Below are 24,261 nucleotides of genomic sequence, written 5' to 3'. Positions count from 1 at the left end.
CGTTTTCCTGAAATTTCCCTCAAACAAGGACTAAAGTCCAAGCCAGTTACTATTTGTTTGGTGTCTCCTTCATAATGAGCAAGTAAGATGGTCCACTTTCTCTGTAGAATCCCCACTCACCGTCGACTTCCCATCGCATCTCAGCATCTGAATTCTTCTTCATGCATCAATTCATTCATCATCCAACCTATATTCACACAACAGTGAGAAGCCAACTTGAGATTTTAACGAGAGAAGATACACTCAATTTTCAGGTGAGAACTTCATAGCTAGGTTAGAGTTATTTTCCCCTTTCTAATCATAGTAATTCAATTTTTATATTATTTTACTTTTAATACAATTGATTCAATGATTTTCATTTGACAGTTATGTCAGTGATTTGGAAATACTTTAGCTCGCAAGTAACTAGGGCCCTGACCGGTAGTCGGCCATCAACCTCGAATCAGACTAGTACAGAAGATAACCTCCAAAACAGTAGATATGAATACGACGTGTTTATCAGTTTCAGAGGTACAGACACTCGCAACACCTTTGTTGGCCATCTCTATGCTAATCTCATTAGAAAAGGTATTTTTGTCTTCAAGGATGACAAACAACTTCAGAAAGGTGAATCCATTTCATCTCAACTTGTGCATGCAATTCAACATTCACGAATTTCTATCATTGTCTTTTCAAAAGATTATCCTTGTTCGACTTGGTGTTTGGATGAAATGCTTGCTATTGCTCATGCTCATTTCCATGATGAAATCAAACAAATTGTTTGTCCGGTTTTCTACGATGTTGATCCATCTCATGTGAGAAAACAGAATGGTGCTTACGAGGGTGCTTTTGCTTTCCATTCTTTGCTATTCAAACATGACCCTGACAAGGTTGATGTGTGGAAGAGATATATGGCCTATTTGGCTTCATTAGCTGGTTGGGATGTCAGGGATAAGTAAGTATACAATTTTTTTTTCTTGACAAATTTGATATATGGTGTTCAAATTCAAAATATCACGTAAGATAATCAACTTTTTTTAATCAAAATTTATTTATTTTTTCTCTTATGTGTGGAAGGAAGTAAGTTGCACACCTTTATACGACAAGGTTATATTATATCCACTTTTTTTCTTCCACTCATGTCTTTTGCAGGCCAGAATTTGAACAAATTCAAAATATTGTTCAGGTTATAATAGAAAATTTGGGTCGGAAGTTCTTAGGGATTGCTGATGAACTTATTGGAATACAACCTCGAGTAAAAATATTAGAAAATGTTTTAAAACTAAGCTCACATGGTGATGAGTTTCGAGTTTTAGGAATATGGGGGATGGATGGCATAGGAAAGACAACTCTTGCAACTGTCTTGTTTGACACAATCTCACATCACTATCAATTTGGTGCTTGTTGTTTTATCGAGAATGTTAGCACCATTTATAGAGATGGCGGTGCTATTGCTGTTCAAAAACAAATTCTTCGTCAAACTCTGAAAGAAAAAAATCTGGAAACATACACTTCTTCCGACATATCTGGAATTATACTAAACAGGCTATACAACATGAAGCTCCTTATAGTTCTTGACGATGTTGATCAATTTGAGCAATTACAAGAATTGCACATAAATCCCAAACTACTTCTTCCAGGAAGTAGAATAATCATAACCACTAGAGATGTGCATATTCTTGAATTGTATGGAGCGGATAGAATTCATAAGGTTGAATTGATGAATGACAATGACGCTCGTGAACTTCTATGTAGAAAAGCCTTTAGAAATGATAATCCTAGTAGTGATTATGCAGAACTTATTCCTAAGGTACTAAAATATGCTCAAGGTCTTCCATTAGCGATTAGAGTACTTGGTTCTTTCTTGTATAATCGAAATACTACCCAATGGAGAGCTACCTTGGAAGGATTGGAGAATAATCCAGATAGTGGAATCATGAAAGTGCTTCAGTCAAGTTTTGAGGGACTCGAGCAAAGAGAGAGAGAAATATTTTTGCACGTTGCTTGCTTCTTTGATGGAGAGAGGGAGGATTACGTGAGGAGAATTCTAGATGCTTGTGGATTGCAGCCTGATATTGGAATTTCACTTATTGCTGAAAAATCGTTCATAACCATTAGAAACCAAGAAATTCATATGCATAAAATGTTGCAAGAGTTGGGGAAGAAAAGTGTTCGGGAACAACATCCTGATGAGCCAAGATTATGGAGCAGATTGTGGCTTTACAGTGATTTATATGATGTAATGACTACAAAACCGGTAATATATCCTTCTATAGACTCTATGTTTTCCATTTACATTATTTTACTCGAATGTTAATATATATCTAACTCTAAGTAGACAAGTGAGTACTCAAACTAGCAACTAGTTAACTGAGAAACCTTATATTTCCTCACATGACCTTTCTCTTGGAATATAATTCATTTAAATCGTTTACTTTTTTATTCTATTTTATAATATGTTTATTCCCAGGAGTCAATGAAAGCAAAAGCCATAATTTTAAATCAGAAGAAGGATGTATGTGATTTCAATCCGTTGAGGGATGAAGATTTATCAAAAATGAAAAACTTGAAAGTGCTCATATTATATCATTCAAATTTTCCCGGAAGCCTTAAATTTCTTTCTGATTCTCTATGCTATCTCTTGTGGAATGGTTATCCTTTCACGTCATTGCCATCAAATTTTCAACCATATAACCTTGTAGAATTTAATATGCCGGGTAGCAACATTGAACAACTATGGATAGGCATCCAGGTATTTCTCTAATTATTGCAATTTTCTTCTATTCACGCTCCAGAAAAGGAAAAAACAATTGAAAAGTTAAACAAAGTAGGGTATTAGATGATTTCTAGATTAAAATACCCTTCTTTAATTCCCACTATCAATCACCAATCGTTAGTTGGTCCAGTGGTGATTGGCGCTGGACTTGGTAGGGAGGACCACAGTTCGATCCCCGCAACTGCGATTGGGAGGGGATTGGAACCACTTGATGTCATAACTGACCCTCGAACCGGATTAGTCGGTTCAGTGGACCGAATACTTGTGGTGGTTTTTAAAATGCAAGTAAGCTTATGAGTCAGTAAGATTGAGTTAGTGTATGAAATTCTGTTAGGATATGAGGGATACAATTCTGATTTGTAACTATTCCGTGAAGAATTATGCTTACACATTCCTCAATAAAATACACACTTTTTAATTGTTTGATATTCAAATGAATCTCACTAAATTTATTTGGGGAATACATGATCTAGTGTGATCCATTTGAATTTCAATCTGTTAACATTGTATTTTGAAAGAATGTATTAGAGAGTGTATTGATAGCGCTCCTCTTCAGTGAATGGAGCAATGACTCTGTTGTAGAAAATGACACCTTTGGAGGAATGTTTTCTCTCCTACTTTCCTTATTTTTCAATAATAATGTTCTTTTTATTGAATACAATTTATGGGTTCCTAACAAGTCCTTGATTTAAACTTCATTCCTTTCATGGTATAGAAACATAATGCAAGTAGGTTTGTAAGTGGATTTTAAATTTATTATTGCAATTTTGAAATCATATAATGGAGTGAATTAATGAAATTCAAGTTTTAACACAACGATACTAACATTTTAGTTGTTGATTCTCGCTTCACAGCGTCTCCCCAATTTAAAAAGGATGGATTTGAGCAACTCCAAAAATCTCAAGGTGACTCCCCGTTTTGAAAGAATGCTAAATCTTGAGCGGCTAGATCTTACAGGATGCATAAACTTGGTGGAGGTGCATCCATCAATTGGACTTCTTACAGAACTTGTATTCTTGAGTTTGCAGAACTGTAGTGGTCTAGTTAATCTTGATTTTGGCAAAACACCAAGATTAGAGTCTCTAAAAGTTCTGCGCCTTTCTGATTGCACCAAACTTGAAAACACTCCAAATTTTGATGGATTATTAATTCTTCACTATCTTGATATGGATCGATGTGCAAGTTTGTCCACGATTCATGAATCAATTGGGATCCTTTCAAATCTGAAATTCTTAAGTTTGAGAGACTGCACAACTCTTGTTGAAATACCTGCCAGTTTTAATAAGATATCATCTCTCATAACTCTGGATCTTTGTGGATGCTCTAAATTTACTAAGGTGCATCTAGGAGGGATTTCCACATTTCCCTTGCACTCTCTAACTTATTTAGACTTAAGCTTTTGTAGTATTTTTATAATGCCTGATGCTATTGGAGAATTAAGTTGTTTAGAAAGACTAAATCTTCAGGGAAATAAGTTTACTTCACTTCCATCCACCTTGAGTTGTCTTCAGAATCTATCATATTTAAACTTGTCCCATTGCTATAAGCTTCAAAGTTTACCCGAGCTTGCAAATGAAAGTGGTCCATCAGAATCAGTGGGAAGATATTTTAAAACAACATCTGGATCCCATAATCATAGATCAGGATTATATGTTTTTAACTCTCTCAATTGCTCTAAGTCAGAATCCTTGTTCGCAAACAAAGATTTCTATCTGCTCTTTGCTACATGGGTACTAAGACTAGTTAAGGTGCGTAATAATCTACATATCTCCTGTCGCTTTCTTTCCCTATTTTGATTGAATGCATGTGTTTTCTCTACTGAAATATCATGAGACTCTACTAGAATCCAATATATTTAGACTTGTTGCATTGCTCATACACTTTTCTAATATCCAATTTGAGCTTTCAAAGTTAATAAGAATTTTTATAATAAGGTACTTTATCTATTTGTCAAATATTTCCCATATTAGGATCACATACATTTGTGTGGAAAATCTATAAAAAAAATAAAAATTCCTATATATATATATATATATATATATATATATATATATATATATATGTGTGTGATAATAAATATACAGGCATTAATCTCTTTAAATGGAGTATTATGATCTAATGGGTCTTACTATAGATCCAAACATGAATTATTGATAATACTAAAAATAAAAATAATAAAATTAACTATTTATTACAACACTCCCCCTCAAGCTGGTGTATATATATATATATATATATATATATATATATATATACATATATATATATATATATATATATATATATATATATATATATATATGTGTGTGTGTGTGTGATAATAAATATATAGGCATTAATCTCTTTAAATGGAGTATTATGATCTAATGGGTCTTACTATAGATCCAAACATGAATTATTGATAATACTAAAAATAAAAATAATAAAATTAACTATTTATTACAACACTCCCCCTCAAGCTGGTATACATATATATATATATATATATATATATATATATATATATATATATATATATATATATATATTACCATTCACAACTTGGAACCAATTCTTTTAATGTTATTGTTGTTCATTCTTTTAGTTAGAAAATCTGCAAATTTATCTTGGGAGAACACATATGGAGTGCAAATAAGATCATTATCTAATTTTTCTTTAATGAAATGTTTGTCAACTTCAATATGTTTGGTTCTATCATGTTGTATTGGATTATGGGCTATGCTAATAGCAAACTTACTATCATAATAAAGTCTCGTTGGTTTATCACACTTTATCCTTAAGTCTTCTAAAATCAATTCTAGCCATAGTTGTTAGTTATTATTAATTGTTAGGTTATTATTAATATTATTTGTTATTTGACTTAATCTGCACTGATTGTGAGAGAATCGTGCTTGCAGTTTGTTACCTTTGATTATGCCTAAATTGTAGGGAGTTAGTATTGCTTAGTGGCCCTGCTTTCCTGCCACCACTTAGGAAGTATTCAGTTTCTTTTGTAAGCTATTTATATAGCAGTATTCTTTCTAATAAAATCTCGGTTATCAGATTTGTTAACATCTGGTATCAGAGCGAGAGAAAAGAACTCACAAGAGTGCAACAAAAGAGTGTCTGGGATATGGGATCCGAAGTTGGATTTTCTGCACCCTCCATTCCCAAATTCGATGGAGATTACGATCATTGGAAAATGGTCATGGAAAATCTCTTGAGATTCAGAGAATATTGGTCTGTGGTGGAGAACGGTTACACGCTGCCTAGAGAAGGAGAAGTGCAGACAGATGCCAGAAGAAGACCCTGGATGATTTGAAGCTTAAGGATTTGAAGGCGAAGAATTATTTGTTCCAATCCTTGGACAAATCAATTCTTTGAACCATCACCAAGAAGGACACCTCTAAGCAGTTGTGGGACTCCATGAAGATGAAGTACCAAGAGAACGATCGGGTCCGGCGTGCTCAGCTCAATCGACTCCGACGAGAATTCGAAGTGTTGGCTATGAAACAGGGGGAGTCAGTTAATGACTACTTCGGCAGGGTGATGACCATAGCCAATGACATGCGAAATTGCGGTGAAGACATGACAGATGTCAAAATCGTAGAGAAAATTCTGCGAACACTGACAGAGAAATGGAATTACATTGTGTGTTCCATTGAGGAAGCTAACGATGTTGATACGCTCACAGTTGATGCCTTGCAAAGTTCTCTCTTGGTCCATGAACAAAAGTTTAGGAGGGAACCAGATGAAGAACAAGCGCTGGCGGTTTCTTATGGTTCTTATGGTGACACCGGTGGTCGAGGTCGAGGGAGGCACACCTTCAGAGGAGGAAGAGGTCGTGGACGAGGCCGGCAGAGCTACAACAAAGCAACAGTTGAATGTTACAAATGCCACCAATTAGGGCATTTTCAATATGAATGTCCTAATCTTGAGAAGACGGTTAACTATGCCGAGATGAGCAAGGATGAAGAGATGCTTCTTATGGCTTATATTGAAGCATCAGAGGAAAAGGGACATACTGTATGGTTCTTAGACAGTGGGTGCAGCAACCACATGAGCGCAGATCTCTCTCTTTTTTGTACCATGGAAGAAGGGTTCAAAAGAGAAGTCAGTCTAGGGAATCATATGAAGATGAAGGTTGTGGGCAAAGGAAGTGTTAGGTTAAATCTTGCCGGTGTCCGTCATGTTGTTCAAGAAGTGTTCTATATTCCAGAATTGAAGAACAATTTACTAAGTATTGGACAGCTGCAGGAGAAAGGTTTGGCTTTTCTAATCAAGAACAATGAGTGCAAAATCTATCACCTATCGAAGGGCCTTATCCTTGAAAGCAGAATGACACTCAACAGAATGTTCATATTGCTCTCGAAGACCTCCTCGGTTGCCAATGAGTCAAGTGAATGTTGTTTCCAAACTGACATCCAAGAAATTGCATCTATGGCACTGCAGGTATGGCCACCTTAGCTATACTGGACTCCAAACTTTGGCGAGCAAGAACATGGTTAAAGGCTTGCCAAATCTTGGAGAAATCATTGCTTCTAGAAAAACGAATGCTGTATGCATTGGGTGTTTGAAAGGAAAACAACACAGGGAGATCATGCCAAGAAAAGCCACGTGGAGAGCTGAAGCCCGATTGGAGCTTATACATGCCGACATATGTGGACCCATCTCGCCAATGTCACATGGTCAAAAGAGGTACCCCATCTGTTTTATTGACGATTTCACTAGGAAAGCTTGGGTGTATTTTATTGCTTACAAGAGTGATGAATTTTCTACTTTCAAGCAATTTAAAAGTCGGGTAGAAAGGGAGTCCGGTTTATTTATAAAATGCTTGAGAACTGATCGTGGAGGTGAGTTTACCTCACACGAGTTTACTGATTATTGTAGACAAGAAGGGATAAAACAACAACTCACCACAACCTACACGCCATAGTAAAACGGAGTTGCCGAAAGGAAAAACCGAACTGTCATGAGCATGGCCAGAAGTTTGCTTGTCGAGAAGGAAGTGCCTAAGGTTTTTTGGCCTGAAGCGGTTAGTTGGGCGTTCCAGGTGCTTAACAGGAGCCCCACCTCTGTTGTAAAAGAAATGACTCCCGAAGAGGCTTGGTCCGGAGTGAAGCCCACAGTCGAGCACTTTAGAGTTTTTGGCTGCATTGCTCATGTCCACATTCCAGATGCTCGAAGAATCAAGTTTGATGACAAGAGCACTAAGTGTGTTTTATTTGGAGTAAGTGCCGAGTCGAAGGGATATAGGTTATACAATCCCATTAAAGGAAATATCATTGTTAGCAGAGATGTCGTGTTCGAAGAAAATAAGAAATGGGATTGGAACACAAGTCATTGAGAGTTTCGCAATGATCAGCTTGAATGGGGAGATATGGATATTACTATTGCTGACCAAGAGAGTGATACAGTGACACCAAAAGATCAGTCAAAGCATGAAGAAACCATTAAGTACAGTGGAGATATAGGTCACTCAACAGATGAGAATGAGGAGGTTGAGAATGCAGCTGAGGATGAAAATGTAGTAGCTACAACTGAAAGTTCGGCAGTAGAAGGCCAGCGTATTAGAAGAACTCCAAGGTGGATGGATGATTATGTGGTGAACTCTGTTGTCGCAAACTCTGACGTTGCAGCAAGTTTTGACCTGCAATCCTTTGATGAAGCTGTGCTAAATAACAATTGGAAGAAAGCCATGGGTGCTGAAATTCAGTCCATTGAAAATTCAGTCCATTGAAAAGAATGGAACCTGGACTCTAGTTGAATTACCAAAGGGAGCGGTAAGCATAGGGGTCAAATGGGTGTATAAAACAAAATTGAATCAACATGGTGAGATTGACAAGTATAAGACTCGCTTAGTAGCGAAGGGATATGCGCAACAACATGGAATTGATTATGAAGAAGTATACGCGCCGGTGGCAAGGCTAGACACCGTACGTATGATCTTGGCTCTTGCTGCGCAAAGAAGCTGGGTTGTGTATCAGCTGGACGTGAAGTCTGCATTCTTACAAGGTGAACTTACAGAGGAGGTGTACGTTGATCAGCCAAAAGGCTATGAAGTGCAGCATGAGAAGACTAAGGTATACAAGCTACAGAAAGCTTTATACGGCTTTAAACAAGCACCGAGAGCTTGGTTTAGCAGGATTGAAGCACACTTCAGAAATATGGGTTTCGATAAAGAAGCAAGCGAACAAACCTTGTTCACCAAGATCAATCAACAAGGGAAGCATTTGATAGTTAGCCTATATGTTGATGATTTGATTTATGCTGGAAACGATGAAGCCATGTTGAAAGAATTCAAACAATCAATGATGGAGGAATTTGAAATGTTTGATTTGGGAAGAATGCACTACTTCCTTGGCTTAGAGGTTATGCAGCTCGACAGTGGAATATTCATCTCTCAAAAGAGATATGCCGAGGAGGTCTTGAAGAAGTTTAGGATGGAGGAAAGCAACTTGGCCCTAAATCCTACTGTTCCTGGAGTTAAAATTGATAAAGATGATGCAGGTGTGACAGTAAACAGCTCCATGTTCAAACAACTTGTTGGTAGCTTGTTATATTTGACAACTATCAGGCCGGATCTGATGTATGCAGTTAGTGTAGTCAGTAGATATATGGCAAAACCAACTAAGATGCACCTTATGGCAGCAAAGAGAATACTTAGGTATCTGAACGGAACTGTGTGTTTTGGGATTTTCTATCAAAAATCAGGAAATCAGGAGCTTGTGGGATACACAGACAGCGACTATGCCGGATGTATCGATGATAGGAAAAGTACCTCAGGCTATGCCTTCATACTTAGCAATGCAGCTGTAGCATGGTCATCAAGGAAGCAACCTATAGTCACACTCAGCACCACAGAAGCGGAATTTGTAGCTGCGTCAGCCTGTGCTTGCCAACTGATTTGGATGAAGAGGGTTCTGTCCAAGTTAGAGTACAATGGAAGCAAAAGTCCGGTGATTTTTTGTGACAACAGTTCTACCATCAAACTCTCAAAGAACCCGGTTATGCATGGCAAGAGCAAACATATTGATGTGCGCTTTCACTTCCTCCATGATTTAGTAAATGAAGGAAAGGTTCAATTGAAGTATTGTGGCATTGTGACAACAGTTCTACCATCAAACTCTCAAAGAACCCGGTTATGCATGGCAAGAGCAAACATATTGATGTGCGCTTTCACTTCCTCCGTGATTTAGTAAATGAAGGAAAGGTTCAATTGAAGTATTGCGGCACCAAACAACAGATAGTTGATATCTTTACTAAGCCGCTTAAGCTTGAAGTCTTTCAAGAGCTGAGGAAGAAGCTTGGTGTATGTGACATCTCAGAGATAAACTAGACAGTCTAGTTTAGGGGGAGAGTTGTTAGTTATTATTAATTGTTAGGTTATTATTAATATTTGTTATTTGACTTAGTCTGCACTGATTGTGAGAGAATCGTGCAGTTTGTTACCTTTGATTATGCCTAAATTGTAGGGAGTTAGTATTGCTTAGTGACCCTGCTTTCCTGCCACCACTTAGGAAGTATTCAGTTTCTTTTGTAAGCTATTTATATAGCAGTATTCTTTCTAATAAAATCTCGGTTATCAGATTTGTTAACAATAGTAACTCACATATCCCTTGTGCCATTGTCTTAAACTCTGCTAGCATTAGATCTTGATACTACAATTTGTTTTTTACTTTTTTAAGTCACAAGATTTCCTCTTAAGAAAGTACAATAACATATAGTTGATCTCATATCTACAATTGGACCTGCATAGTCGACATCGGTATATGCTTCAAGACCCACACTTCCATTTCTTTCAAATAAAATTCCTATACCAGATGTTCCTTTTAAATATCATACAATTCAGAGCGCAGCTTGTAAATAAATCTCTTTTAGCCGATGCATGAATTGATTGACTAAGCTAACAGCAAAAGCAACATCAAGTCTAGTATGATAGAGGTATATAAGTTTTTCAACTAATCAATATATTTCCATATCAACTGCAATTTCTTCTTCTGTGCTTTCCAACTTTACACTTGGATCAACTGGTGTATTTGCAGGCTTGCATAGTGTCTTGTGAGTCTCTTGCAAAAGACCAGTAATGTATTTTGGTTGAGATATGAATTTTTTGTCTTAGAGTGGACAACTTCAATTCCCATAAAGTATTTCAATTTTTCTAAGGTCTTAATCTCAAATTCCTTGGCTATGTGTATGCTCAACAATTGTTGTCCTTCCTCATCATTACATGTGACTATAATATCATCCACGTACACCAATAACGCAGTTGCTCCCGCTGTTTCAGAACGTTTGATGAATAGGGTATGGTCTCCTCGACTTTGTTTGAATCCCAAACATACCATAACTTTCGTGAATCTTCCAAACCATGCTCTTGACGATTGCTTTAATCTATATAAAGATTTTCGTAACTTGCACACGGTGTTGGTGGCAGTATGTTCACGAAACCTAAGAGGTACGTCCATGTAGATTTCTTCTTCAAGTTCACCATGAAGAAATGTATTTTTTACATCAAATTGGTTTAAGTTCCAATTGTAGTTAGTTGCTAGCGATAATATCACCCTGACAATATTTATTTTTGCAATTGGAGCAAATGTCTCTGAATAATCTACTCATAGGTTTGAGTGAATTCTTTAGCTATCAATCTTGCCTTGTACCTCTCGATAGACTCACCTGCCTAGTATTTTACAATGTATACCCATTTACATCCTACAGGTTTCTTTCCATTTGGTAGAGAAACCAATTCCTAAGTATTGTTCTTATCCAGTGCCTCCATTACCAAATCCATGGCTTGTTATATTAAGATGTAGGTATTGTTATAGTGTTCATATTTGTGACGAAAGCTTTATAGGTAGGTGAAACGTGTTCAAAGCTTAGGTAGTTGGATAAAGGGGAAAATGACTTTTTGGTACAGTTTCTAGTATCTTTATGAAGGGCAATTGGAAGATGTAAATCTTTATAGTGTGATGGTAATGGTGATGGAATTGAGTTGGATTCTGAATCTTATTCGTGAGGAAATTTAGAAATTGAATCAATAGAGTTTGAATGGCTAACGAAATTTACCTCATGTAATGTCAAACCAAACTTTTGGATATGAGTAGATTCATGAATGGTTTTTCTTCTTGTATATACTAAAATCTTTCCATATCTTACATCAATTTCAACAATTTCATCTTTTTCAGAATCAAGTTTAGTTCCAACATTGTCACTACTAGTTTCAATCTCAACGTCTGGTCCTAGAGTAAGGTCAGGATGTAGGAGAGACTCGTCTTCCTTATTTACGTTATCCCCCTGAAGATGAGTTCAATGGAATAACTTTCTTGTTCTTGGAAAGTGACATCTCTAGAGACAAAATTTATGAGATGGTGGATGATAACATTTGTAACCCTTTTGGGTGAAAAAACATCTTATGAAGACACACTTTAAGACTCTAAGATCAAGTTTTCCTCTACCATCACTATGAATATGGATGAATGTTGTACACCTAAATATTCTAGGAGTGAGGTTAATAGATGTGGACACATTAGGATAGAATGAGGATAAGACTTTCATAGGAGTTTTGGAGGAAAAGACACTAGAAGAAAAATGATTTATGAGATACGATGTAGTTAAAATTGTCTTGCCCCAATATTTCTTGCGAACTTTATTTTGAAATACCATAACATGTGTTTGATCTAACAAATGCCCATTTATTCTCTCAGCAATGCCATTTTGTTGGGGTGTTTTAACACACGAAGACTCATGGATGATACCTTCATTTCGACACAAAATTAAGATTATGATTAAAATAATCTTTTGCATTATCAGATTGAATCCTCTTAATACTCACACCAAATTGATTTTTAACCATGGATAGAAATTGAGGATACACACAACTAACTTCATTAGTAGACCCGAGTACGATCATCAATAAAGATCACGACCAACGGGCATTCGAAATAATTATAATATTAGATGGACCCCACACATCTATATGAACTAAATAAAATGGAAAATTATTCATTTTATTACTAACGGAAAAATGTACGCGCTTGTGTTTAGCAAGCTCACACACCTCACAAAGAAGACTCTATTTAGCAAGCTCACACACCTCAAAGAAGACTCTCAACGTCTAATGTTTTAAATAAAACTGGAAATAACCGCCTAATGACTCTCCCCATTGAAAGGTATATATCCTATGGAAAATTGTCACAGTTATAAGACATTTGTGGCAGTTTTTGACAACACAAATATTTCAAGGAACATTAACGAGACACTCTAAAATTCTGAATGAGCAACAATTATAGCAAAAGAGGTTCAAACCTTGGTTAAAAATGACACTTGGAAGATCACCACCCTACCACAAGGGAAGAAGCCAATTGAATGCAAGTGGATATTCTCTGCGAAATACAACGCAAATGGGAGTATAAATCGGTACAAAGCTCGACTTGTGGCAAAGGGATTTACACAATCATAAGGAGTGGACTATATGAAAAGACTTTTGCACCTGTGGGAAACTAAATTCAGTTAGAGTTATATTCTCTCTTGCTGCAAATTTAGATTGGCCACTCCATCAACTAGACATAAAAAATGTCTGCCTAAACGGTAAGTTGGAAGAGGAAGTTTGTATGCAAATCCCTCTGGGACTTGAATCAATCAATACCTCAAATATGGTGTGTCGGCTCCAAAAATCCCTATATGGCCTCGAGTAATCTTTGAGGGCATAGTTTTATAGATTAACTCGAGTTGTCGAGGAAGATGGGTTCAACGAATGCTAATTAGTTCACACTATATTTGTTAAACACTTAATAGAAGGAAAGGTAGCTTTGTTTATTGTTAATGTTGATGATATCGTTATCACAGGAAATGATTATGATCAAATTGATCATCTAAAAGGACTCTTGGCCAAGGAATTTGAAGTCAAAGATTTGGGACATCTCAAGTATTTTTTAGGGATGAAAGTTACTCGAACAAAGAATGGTATATATGTATCACAAAGAAAATACACTCTAGATTTACTTCAAAAAACTGGAATGCTTGGGTGCAAGGCAACTAATACTTCCATAGAACCGGTAAAAAGGAGTGAGGATGAAAGTCCATCGGCTGATAAAGATAGATATCAAAGCCTAGTTGGAAAACTAATCTACCAAACTCATACCAACATTGCATTTGCGGTAAGTTTGGCTAGTCGGTACATGTCAAATCTAACTGAGGGCCACATGAAAGCTATGAACAGAATCCTCCAATACCTCAATGACACACCAGGTCAAGGCCTCCACTCTAAGAGGAACTTAAACAGAGGGGATGAAGTTTACACAGATTAAGATTGTGTATCTGTGGTAGCTAGAAGTAGTGGAGAAGCAAAATTTAGAGCAATGACTCATGGTATTTGTGAAGGAATATGGCTTATAAGGATGCTAGATGAAATCAAAATTTCTGTCAATATTGTGTGATAACAAAGCTGCTATAAGTAGGGATGCTCGTGGGCCGGTTTGGTTTGGTTTCGAGAGAATATGGTGTCTAAACCATTAAATATATACAAATTGATATGGATTGGATTTGCAAATTTTTTCGATAAAGCCAAACTGAACCGAACCGAGAAACGACGGGTTGGTTTGGTTTGGATTGACCGGATACATTAAAAATGTGCAAAAATATTTGAATAACATAATTGACGACAATTAGTTAAGATTATACTATTAATAATGTTAAATTATAAACACTAGACTAGCAATTTTTCCATAATAGATTCAAAAATATCTAAAAGGAAAAACATCTAACGCAAAGGATTTTGAATGTGCAGGTTGTTCTCAGCTCTATGTTCGGTTAGCACAATACATTAACAATTTTCTAATAACAAATTAAATAGCATAACATGTCCATAAATGACACTTTACTTTTTTCTTCTTGAAGTAGAATGCTTAGCACTAGTTTCCATGATAATGATGATATGATTCATGAGAAATAATTATGGTTGATTCGGCTAGACGGATTTTCCGATAGAATATTGGAAATCCGATGTCCGAACCAATTATCATCGGGTTTCATTGGTTTGGTTCGATCATTACCCGAACTAAAGAAATGCCCAACTCAAACTCTATCGTTTTATTTGGGTTCTGGTGTGGTTCCTGCTTGTATCCTATATATACCTCATCTGTATCAGTTCTGAAATATAAATATAAAACACAAATTTGCAAAATAGTTTTTGTTATCAGTTTCAGTAATTTATCAAAAAAAATTTAGTTTATCTTATGCTGTTTCATAGTTTATAATATGGTTTAAAACTATATGTTAATAATATTGAAAGCAGGAACCTCTTCAGTTTCGGTGTGGCTTTGACATTGTTCTTCCATGGCACGAGGAAACCAATGGTTCTCGAAGAAATCTTTCCATTCAGAACTTTTTCTCTCACAGTTTTAAAGGGGGTTCAATAAGAAGGATAAATAACACTGCTATGCATGCTGACTGGCTTGGGTTTCTATTTTATGTAACATTTGAGTTAAAAAGTGACCATGCATTGTCTAGTTCCTCACTCTCTTCTCCGCCATTGCCATATCCTATTTATCTTTCTTTTGAGAGTGATCACACTGAAGAACGGTTTGATATGTTGCTTAGTTTGGATCAGTCTCTCTATGGAAACAACTATATTTGGATAATCTATATCTCTCGGAAGCACTGTCATTTTGTAAAAACAGGAGCCAATATCACATTTAAAACCCACAAAGGTTTGATTTTGAAAGAATGGGGTTTGCGAGTCATAACCAATGGAGACATAAATGGCTCAAGAATTGAAATGAGCGCACCTCTACCTTTACAGATTGTCAAAGTAAAACAAAGTGGAAGCGGAAGTAGGGTTGAGCCTAAAATCCAACTTCCTTATAATTGGTTAGTTTCTGATGAAGATGAAGCTGAGATGGATGGAGCCAAGAGGAAAGAAACCAGTCTCTTTAATCTTGGCCTTTCTACCGAAATACCACACTGAAAAAACATTATATTCTGCCAGCCCAGAGGTAATTAATTATCTTCTTAAACATGATATAACACAATAGTAATTGAAACTTATTTACCATTGTTTATTAGTATAATGCATGCAATTTTGACACTTAGAAACTCTCTTCAAACAATATGTTGAGACATGCTTCAGGATTAAATTTTGTGTGTTTTGGCTACAGTTTTTCTGGCATATGTTTGTGTGTTAATGTTGTGAAAGTGTTTGTAATATTTATTAGTTGATCTCATTTTTCAACAAATTTATTGTGTTTTTATCATGTTAATCTCGAATTGAAATTGGAAAGCAAGAAACAATAGAAATTGAATTCCCTAAAATTTGGGATAGCCTGGGACAAGGAGATAGAATTTATAGATGAAGTATTGTATGTGTCATTCATGGATTGACATTGTACAAATAAGGAACTTTTTAACATAACTTCCTATTCTAAGTTATGTGTTATATATATATATATATATATATATATATATATATATATATATATATATATATATATATATATATATATATATATATATATATATATATATATATATATATATATATATATATATATATATATATATATATATATATATATATATATATATATATATATATATATATATATATATATATATATATATATATATATATATATATATATATATATATATATATATATCAATCCTTTTGTTTATATACATGATCATCCTATGGATTGTATCTATAATCTGTTTGTCATTAAGACCATCAACATTCCATTCATAAATGGCTTTTCCTGAATAAGAATTCTGGAATGGTTCAGGTTCCTCAAAGAGCAAATCTTGCGGTGAGGGGCGTTTGTAATAATACTTTTCTATAGGCCTAGGAGAATAAACATGATTTATATTATTAGTATTATTAATGTCAAGGTTACTAATGTCTAAATTAGCAACCATATCAGATAATTGGTCAATATGGTTTTCGTTATTATCCTCAGAATAATCTTCATGGGACATAACTGTGATATTAAGACCTTTTAACTTTTGTTCTAAAATACGAACAAATTCTTGACCATTGGTTTCCATTTTAAATCCCTCTATGGAAATAGGAGGTTGTACTACAGAAACATCCGAAATAGTGGATGTGGACATTTGGTCCTTAGGTTTATTTATGAGGTCAATAATGATATCTTGACGTGCTATTTGTTTTTCTAAAAGATTTTTTATGGATCATAGATCTTTTTTCATAGAGATAAATTGTTCTCCTAAGTAAACAAGATAAGCATTGGTATAATTCTGAGACCTGATGACGGAATTTAATTCCTTAAGAGTAACTTGATTTTGCTCAACTCTTTGTAACTGAAGGTTAAGGTAAGGGGTAGCTTCAGTATTTTGACTCAAACTTATCGTTTGTTCAGGAGGAAAAGGAGCTTCCATTTTCTCTCCTCTAACATTTTCCCAAGGTCTTTGTAAAACAAGGATTTCTTCTTGTTTTTTACTTATGAAATAGTTAACAAACCATTTCACAAAAGGAATGAAATCCTGCGCAAGGTTCATTTGAGTGTAGTACTCATCTTTAAATTGAGCTAATTCGGGTTTTGAATTTTTTTTTAAAAACCATTCTCTGAATTGAGTATATCTCTCATGTTGAAACTCATCATTGATGAGTTGTCTCATCTTTGCTACCAGGGGAGTAATCTAACATTATAACTGGAAATCCATGTCTGACGGAGTAGGTGATTCTACTCTTGGAGTATTGGGTTTTTGATAAATTCCTTGGGGAATTCTATTTTCGCTAAGTCTTATATTCTCAATGACCTCTATCTCTTCTCTTGTTTGAGAAGTAGAAGGTCTAGGTAATTGGCTAGAAGTTGTGAAAAATTCACTAACTGAGTGTCTAGCAGATAGAGATATGGGTATCCTAATTATTCTTTTAGGAGTGAAGTTTATTTCTAGATCTCCTTCAGTAGTTTGAATTATTTGATTTATATCCCTATTAAGGATAGGTTCAGGATCTATTTCCTGGGGAAGAGACCATGTCTCTGGGAAGTTTATTTCATCCCATTTTATCAATCTATTGGTTGCAACATTGGAAGTTAACAAATTGGTTTGAACCAAAGTAGTAGTTCCAAGGAACGCTAATTGTTTTGCTTTGGGATTAAGCGTAGTAAGAACCTTATAGTAGATTCTATAGCATATTGCTATGATTTCACTTCCAGGTTTGAAATTGTAACCATCAGTAAGAACAGTTAACTGAATAGCATCTAATAAATTCTTATCAGATAAAGATAGAGTTAAATTTGGTGAGACATCAAAGTAAACTGGTCCATGACACAGACTTGTCTCTACCATAGCAGCTAAAGATTGTTTGAAATCCTTACATCTACCATCTCTAACATAAGCCATTATGTTAGAATTTAAACCTAATAATGTTAACGATTTTAAAGCAATTTGAACCAATCCAATATGGATAAAATTATACTTTTTAAAAGGTTTCAAATCTTTTTTAGTTAACAGTTTGATTGTCTGTTTTTCTTTAGAAATTTGAATTGTTTGCTCTAGAGTTTTAACAGCAAAACGAGCAAAAACATTTATCTTACCAAATCTATAAATTTGATTAGGAGGAACGGAGGATATAACCCATCTGTTGAGTTTATCCAGATTTCTTGGATATTCTACAGGTTCTTCATTTTTGATCAAATTGTTTTGATGATTATCATCATCAGAATCCATAAAAGAAACAGGCTAAGAATGGTGTGATTGGTTGATACACAAAGCTAAATCTAAATAGATAACTTGGACTCATAACATAATATTAACCGAAACAGCAACCTATTAAAAGTCATCTAGGCAAACAACGAATTGTTTAACTATCAACCCAAAAGGATAGAAGGATTTCTCCCAAATCAAAGATGTCAAAATGTTTTCAGCAAAAAAAATCCTTTTTAGAATCATCAACAACTCCCTTCCTCGGGAAAAAGATGTACTTAACAGAAAACACTAAAAACATTTTTTATTTTAAAAACACTTTTAAAAGGTTGTTTGGTTATCTGTTAATAAAAAGTAATGAGGAAAAGTTTCCTACTTAGTTTTATCTAAGCGTAATTATCCTATCACAACATAAATTTAGCCACAAATTGTCATAACAATTTGTGTAATAAAAAAACTTATCGTAGATTTGGCAACCAGGTGATGATACCACAATTAATATACAATAGAAACAGGATCGAAATATGTATAAGAAAGTAAAGAAATGGTAGAGAAGTCTAGAGAAGTATAGAGAATTTTCTTTCCAACTTGTCTTCAAAAACTTTGATTACAAAAGAAACTTAAATCCCCTTATATAGGGAAGCAAAGGCTTACTATTTAAGCCGGTAACATCTACCTACAATAGTAAGTGAACTACTAAACATTCATAAAAAACTTATACAAAAGAAAATTAAGTGCATACATTTATGCCTAAAGACAAGAGATTCTTATTCCTTTAAGATAAGAAGATAAGATTCTTTCTTATCTTTTGCTTTTGGCAACTTTTGCTTTTGACAAGATTCTTATTCCATTAACCTTGTCTTTTGCTTTTGACAAGGTTCTTATTCCATTAACCTTGTCTTTTGCTTTTGTTTATTGATTCTTTTTCATTATTGCTTTGAAATGGCAAACATGATAGGATTCTTTCTTATCTTCTGCCTTTGATTATTGATTCTTATCTTTTGCTTTCTCTTTTGCTTTCTGGGCCATGGATTGAATCATTGCGTCCCAGAAATCCTCTACAGTTGGGTCCTCTGCTTGGGTTTCTCCTGCCAAACAGTCAAAGTTGTGGGAATCAATTGATCCCATGGAAGAGCTGGTGTTCATAGATGAATCCTCATCTTTTGATGCTTTTGCTGGAAAAGTGGAGAATAATTAGTTTTTCATATGGTCCAAAGTTCTAACCATGATTTCATCTTCTGATTCATTTGGATATTTTCTCTGGAAGAAGTTCTTCAGATTTCCCATAGACATTTGTTGGGAGCTTTGCTCTTTGACCTTATTACTTTGGACTTCAGCTATAGCTGTTTGAATTAAATTTGCTATTTTCTGGACTTATTCGGAACTCATTTTGTTCCACCATTTATAGAAGAAATTTCTTTCTAAAATGGTTATGTTGAATTTATCTTGAGATATGGTGATTGACCATCTCCATATCCATGGAATCTGAAATTTGGTAAAGAACCAAAATGGACATTGTCCGATGATTAAATTATCAGATAAAATATTTGTAATAAGTGGGCTATTGTCACACTGTAGCCCAATCCCCTATTAGAGGAATGTTTGATTCTGACTGGGGTAACATATTGTTCACTGATTCTACCTTTGTAAACTGTAGCCCAATCCTCTCTCTCTCTCTCTCTCTCTATATATATATATATATATAGTAGAAATCTAATAAAAGATAATGCAAGTCAATAGTCACCACCAACCTGGCTCTGATACCAGAGCAGTAGGGGCCTCTAAAATAATAATAATAATGATAATAATGGTGAAAATATTAGTTAAGATAAAGATATTATTGATAATCAAAATTGTAAGAGTAAGATAATATGCGGAAGACATGGAATACATGTTGAAGATATTAAAAGACTTGCTTTTATTTATGAAAAATACTTACAAAGGATGGCAATCAAGATTTCCAAGTTTTAAGACTGAAAACTCGAATGCCTTTCACAACACACAAATGATCCTTTTATAGGCAAGGATCCACATGGACTTCAAACTAAATTAAACTAAGCATAAACTTTATACAAAGTAATGACCCACATGGTCTGAATAATTGAAATAAAAACAAAAACTTTAATAAAGTAATGACCCACATGGTCTGAATAATTGAAATAAAACAAAAACTTTAATAAAGTAGAGTCAATAATTCAAAAGTAATTCTGAGTGGAAGGTAATTGAGGACAACAAAGGGGGTCGTGGTTGTCTTGAACTTCTTATCTTTATCATAATTGATTTTATCTTCAAAATAATTCTGACAAGAGGATTCTTCAAAATCTTATCTTCATCATAATTGAACTTATCTTCAACATAATTTAGAGGTCTATGATTCCATAACAATCATCTTCATTATTATTTTTAGAAGTGCTAGAAGCACTATCACTTTCAGATAAAGCAGTCATAGCTTCTTTAATTCTGTTCAAGAATTCTTTATGGCTGGAAGTAGCAGATAAAGAGGCAAGTAATTTTGATTTATCTAATAAGAACGATGTATCTTCTGGAGAAATAGCCTTTTCTTTGCAAAGACCTGGATGAGACTTGAACCAAGAATCTAATCTTGATGGAGAAAGCAAATCTGGATTAAACTTTGACCACCATTTAACAGAAAACTTCTTGACCAATTGAGTAGCAGAGGACCCTTCCCATAATGGATCAGTTGAAAAGGTCCAAGATGAAATCCATGTAATTCCAAAAACAGCACAAAAACATAATAAAGACTTATAATCAGGAGAGGTAGTTTTTGCTGTAAAATTGTTAAAGGCTTTTGAGGCATAATCTGGAAATATTTCTAAAATTGGCCCAACAATTATGAACCACTGGATAAACCAATTAGGAAAGTTAAGTGAAATATCCTTGTTGAACCATATAAACCAAGTGTGGTTGAAAGGTTCGACCGACAAAAAATTGAACCAAGCATCCATGTAATCAAAGTACGAATAATATTGTGGAGTAAAGGCTCTGGAAAAAGATTTTAATTCTGATGGAGGTTGATTCCAATCAGAAGGAGATAATACCTTATTAACTTTGAATTTAGAGAACTTTATCTTAGACTTATCACTCGGATCTGTTTGGTGGGTAAGAGTAATAGACTCAGAATCTACCAAGATAAATTCGTAGAATTTTCTGGTCTTGGTTTGGTCTTTAGGAATGAAGTAAAATCCTGGGGGGAAAATTCTTGAAATATTTTGTAATAAAGAGAAATTTGGAGGACAGTAAAGGGTTTCTAAAGGTAATATTGGTATAGACAAATCTTTGGTAATAAAGGTCGATTTGGGTGAAGAAGAAGGAGGTGTATAGTAGGCTAGTTTAGACGGGTAATTTTTCTGGATAGATAATGGACTGGTAATTTGAGATGTAAAAGCTAATGGAGTTAATAATGTAGGCTTAATAGTTGTCAGGGGAGTAGCAGTAATAGGAGAGGTAACTTTGGAAATAAAAGATGGAGAACCTAAAATTATTTCCTTATCTTTTTGATCTTTAATGGGAGGACCATAATCATCTCTGGGGTCAACTGATTTTTTACTCATGTTTTCCCTGTAAAAATTCTCTGGTTAGAAAATCTGGTAATGAATTTTTAATTCCTTGAATATGCTCGATTTCAAAATCAAAACAAGAAAGTAATGCTTGCCACCTAACAAATATATGTTTTGAAACTAAATTTTTAACATCCTTTTGTAAAACACTCTGTGCAGCTTTGCAATCTGTTTTTAATAAAAATGTTTTTGAAAACAAGTCATCTTGAAATTTTGTAATACATAAAACAATAGATAAAATTTCTTTTTTAATAGTACTATAGTTTAATTGAGCTGGGTTCCAAGTTCCAGAATAATATCTGACCACTTGTTCCTTTTCCATGCCCGGAAGTATTTGTTTTAGAACTCCCCCAAAGCCTATGTCTGAGGCATCGATTTCAACAATAAGGTTGACACTAGGATCAGGTATCCCTAAACAGGATAATTTTTTTAACTATTTTCTTTAATTGCAAAACACTTTGGGTCATTGAATCATCCCAAGGAGGAGGATTCTTCCTAAGTCTCTTGAATAAGGGTATACAAATGGTTCTTAAGTTGGGTATGAAGTCAGCCACATAATTTATACAACCTAAGAATCTTTGCAACTGGGTTTTATCCTTTAGTTCATCTGGAAATTTATTAATAGATTCTAAAGATCTACTAATGGGGGTATACATACCTTGAGAAATATCAAAACCCAAAAATCTTACTTTAGATTGAAATATTTTAAGTTTCTTTTCAGACAAGACTAACCCATTCTCTTTAATTATCTCATAAAATAGGTTCATATGTTGTATATGTTGATTTATAGAATCTGAAAATACTAATATGTCATCTAAATAGACTATGGTAAAGTGCGAGTAATCATTAAATATAGTATTCATAATATTTTGGAACTCGGAAGGAGCATTTTTTAAACCTAAAGGCATGACATTCCATTCATAGTGACCAAAGGGCACCACAAAAGCGGTTTTATATTTATCTTCTTCCTTTAATTGTATTTGATAATATCCAGATTTAAGATCAAACTTTGAAAATATACTTTTATTATGTAATCTGTTTATCAAATCTTTTTTATTAGGTATGGGATACCTAATCCATTGTAATGCTTTATTTAAGGGTTTGTAGTTTATTACTAACCGAGGACTTCCTCTCTCTAGCTCAGAAGCATTGGTAACATAGAAAGCGGAGCAACTCCAAGGAGACTTACTGGGCCTAATCAATCCTTTGTCTAAGAAATCTTTTATTTCTTTTTTACAATAGTCTAAATTTTGCTTATTCATTTGTATTGGTCTGGCTTTAGTGGGGATATTTGCTTCCTTAAAGTCAGGTTCATAGGGTAATGAGATAGTATGCACTTTTCTTTTCCAGAAAGCATTAGGTTGTTCTGAGCAAAGATCTTTAATGAATTTATTTTGTATACCTTTAATTTTTTCTTGAATGCTTGGAGATTGCAGTTGATCTTCTATGTTTTTATAGTGTATTTCTTTGTTAATAAAATTAATTTGTTTTCTTTTATTATTAATTTGATTAATAAATGATATAACCTTACTCTGGACAGAGTTAAGATCCCTAATCTTAGGTGGTTCTAAGAATTCAAATTTAATTTTACGCCCTAAAGCATTAGTGGTTATAGCTGCATTATTAACTGTGAAAGGGTAGAGTAAAGCTAGAAAAGGGGTTCCTAGGGTAATGAGATAGTATGCACTTTTCTTTTCCAGAAAGCATTAGGTTGTTCTGAGCAAAGATCTTTAATGAATTTATTTTGTATACCTTTAATTTTTTCTTGAATGCTTGGAGATTGCAGTTGATCTTCTATCTTTTTATAGTGTATTTCTTTGTTAATAAAATTAATTTGTTTTCTTTTATTATTAATTTGATTAATAAATGATATAACCTTACTCTGGACAGAGTTAAGATCCCTAATCTTAGGTGGTTCTAAGAATTCAAATTTAATTTCACGCCCTAAAGCATTAGTGGTTATAGCTGCATTATTAACTGTGAAAGGGTAGAGTAAAGCTAGAAAAGGGTTCCTAGAATAATGGACTCATGAATATTTCTTACTAAAAGAAAAGAGGTTTTATAACAAATCTGATCTTTACAAATTTTAGCACTTGATAATTTGTAAGAAACTTGTAATCTATTACCATTGGCTCCTCTTAAAGATTCTTTGGTTTTTTCATAATATTGGGTTGGGATCAACCCTTCTTGGATGCAATTTAAATCTGCTCCTGAATCAATCAAAGCAATTAATTCATAAGTTTTATCTTTAACAATGAGATTTATTTTACTATACCATTTATGCGATAT

The 24,261-nt window shown here is 34.3% G+C and overlaps 1 protein-coding gene across 5 annotated transcripts; it reads left to right on the top strand.

Moving 5' to 3' along the window:
* Positions 1–23,359, top strand: LOC127127435 (disease resistance protein RUN1). Of its 5 annotated transcripts, none has more exons than XM_051056619.1 (7): positions 1–254; positions 367–934; positions 1,132–2,236; positions 2,450–2,731; positions 3,610–4,503; positions 15,024–15,723; positions 23,112–23,359. In XM_051056619.1, the coding sequence occupies exons 2-6, from the start codon at positions 369–371 to the stop codon at positions 15,693–15,695; spliced, it is 3,519 nt and encodes a 1,172-aa protein (XP_050912576.1). In that variant the 5' UTR covers positions 1–254; positions 367–368; the 3' UTR covers positions 15,696–15,723; positions 23,112–23,359. The 5 variants fall into 5 exon arrangements, with proteins under 5 accessions (XP_050912576.1, XP_050912577.1, XP_050912578.1 ...); XM_051056620.1 differs by having other exon boundaries at positions 23,117–23,343; XM_051056621.1 differs by lacking the exon at positions 23,112–23,359 and adding an exon at positions 19,446–19,771.
* Positions 23,360–24,261: the final 902 nt, after the last annotated feature.

This window comes from Lathyrus oleraceus, chromosome 3 (assembly GCF_024323335.1).
Source record: "Lathyrus oleraceus cultivar Zhongwan6 chromosome 3, CAAS_Psat_ZW6_1.0, whole genome shotgun sequence".
NCBI classification, from domain to species: Eukaryota; Viridiplantae; Streptophyta; class Magnoliopsida; order Fabales; family Fabaceae; genus Lathyrus; species Lathyrus oleraceus.
This window is presented reverse-complemented; position numbering and strand designations above follow the sequence as displayed.

What these genes read in the sequence shown, in the direction of transcription:
- LOC127127435 (XM_051056619.1), top strand. Translation starts at nt 369, where the DNA reads ATGTCAGTGATTTGGAAATACTTTAGCTCGCAAGTAACTAGGGCCCTG. An exon ending in ATGTAATGACTACAAAACCG is followed by an intron (nt 2,237 to 2,449) that starts GTAATATATCCT and finishes GTTTATTCCCAG; the next exon opens with GAGTCAATGAAAGCAAAAGC. An exon ending in AACTATGGATAGGCATCCAG is followed by an intron (nt 2,732 to 3,609) that starts GTATTTCTCTAA and finishes CTCGCTTCACAG; the next exon opens with CGTCTCCCCAATTTAAAAAG.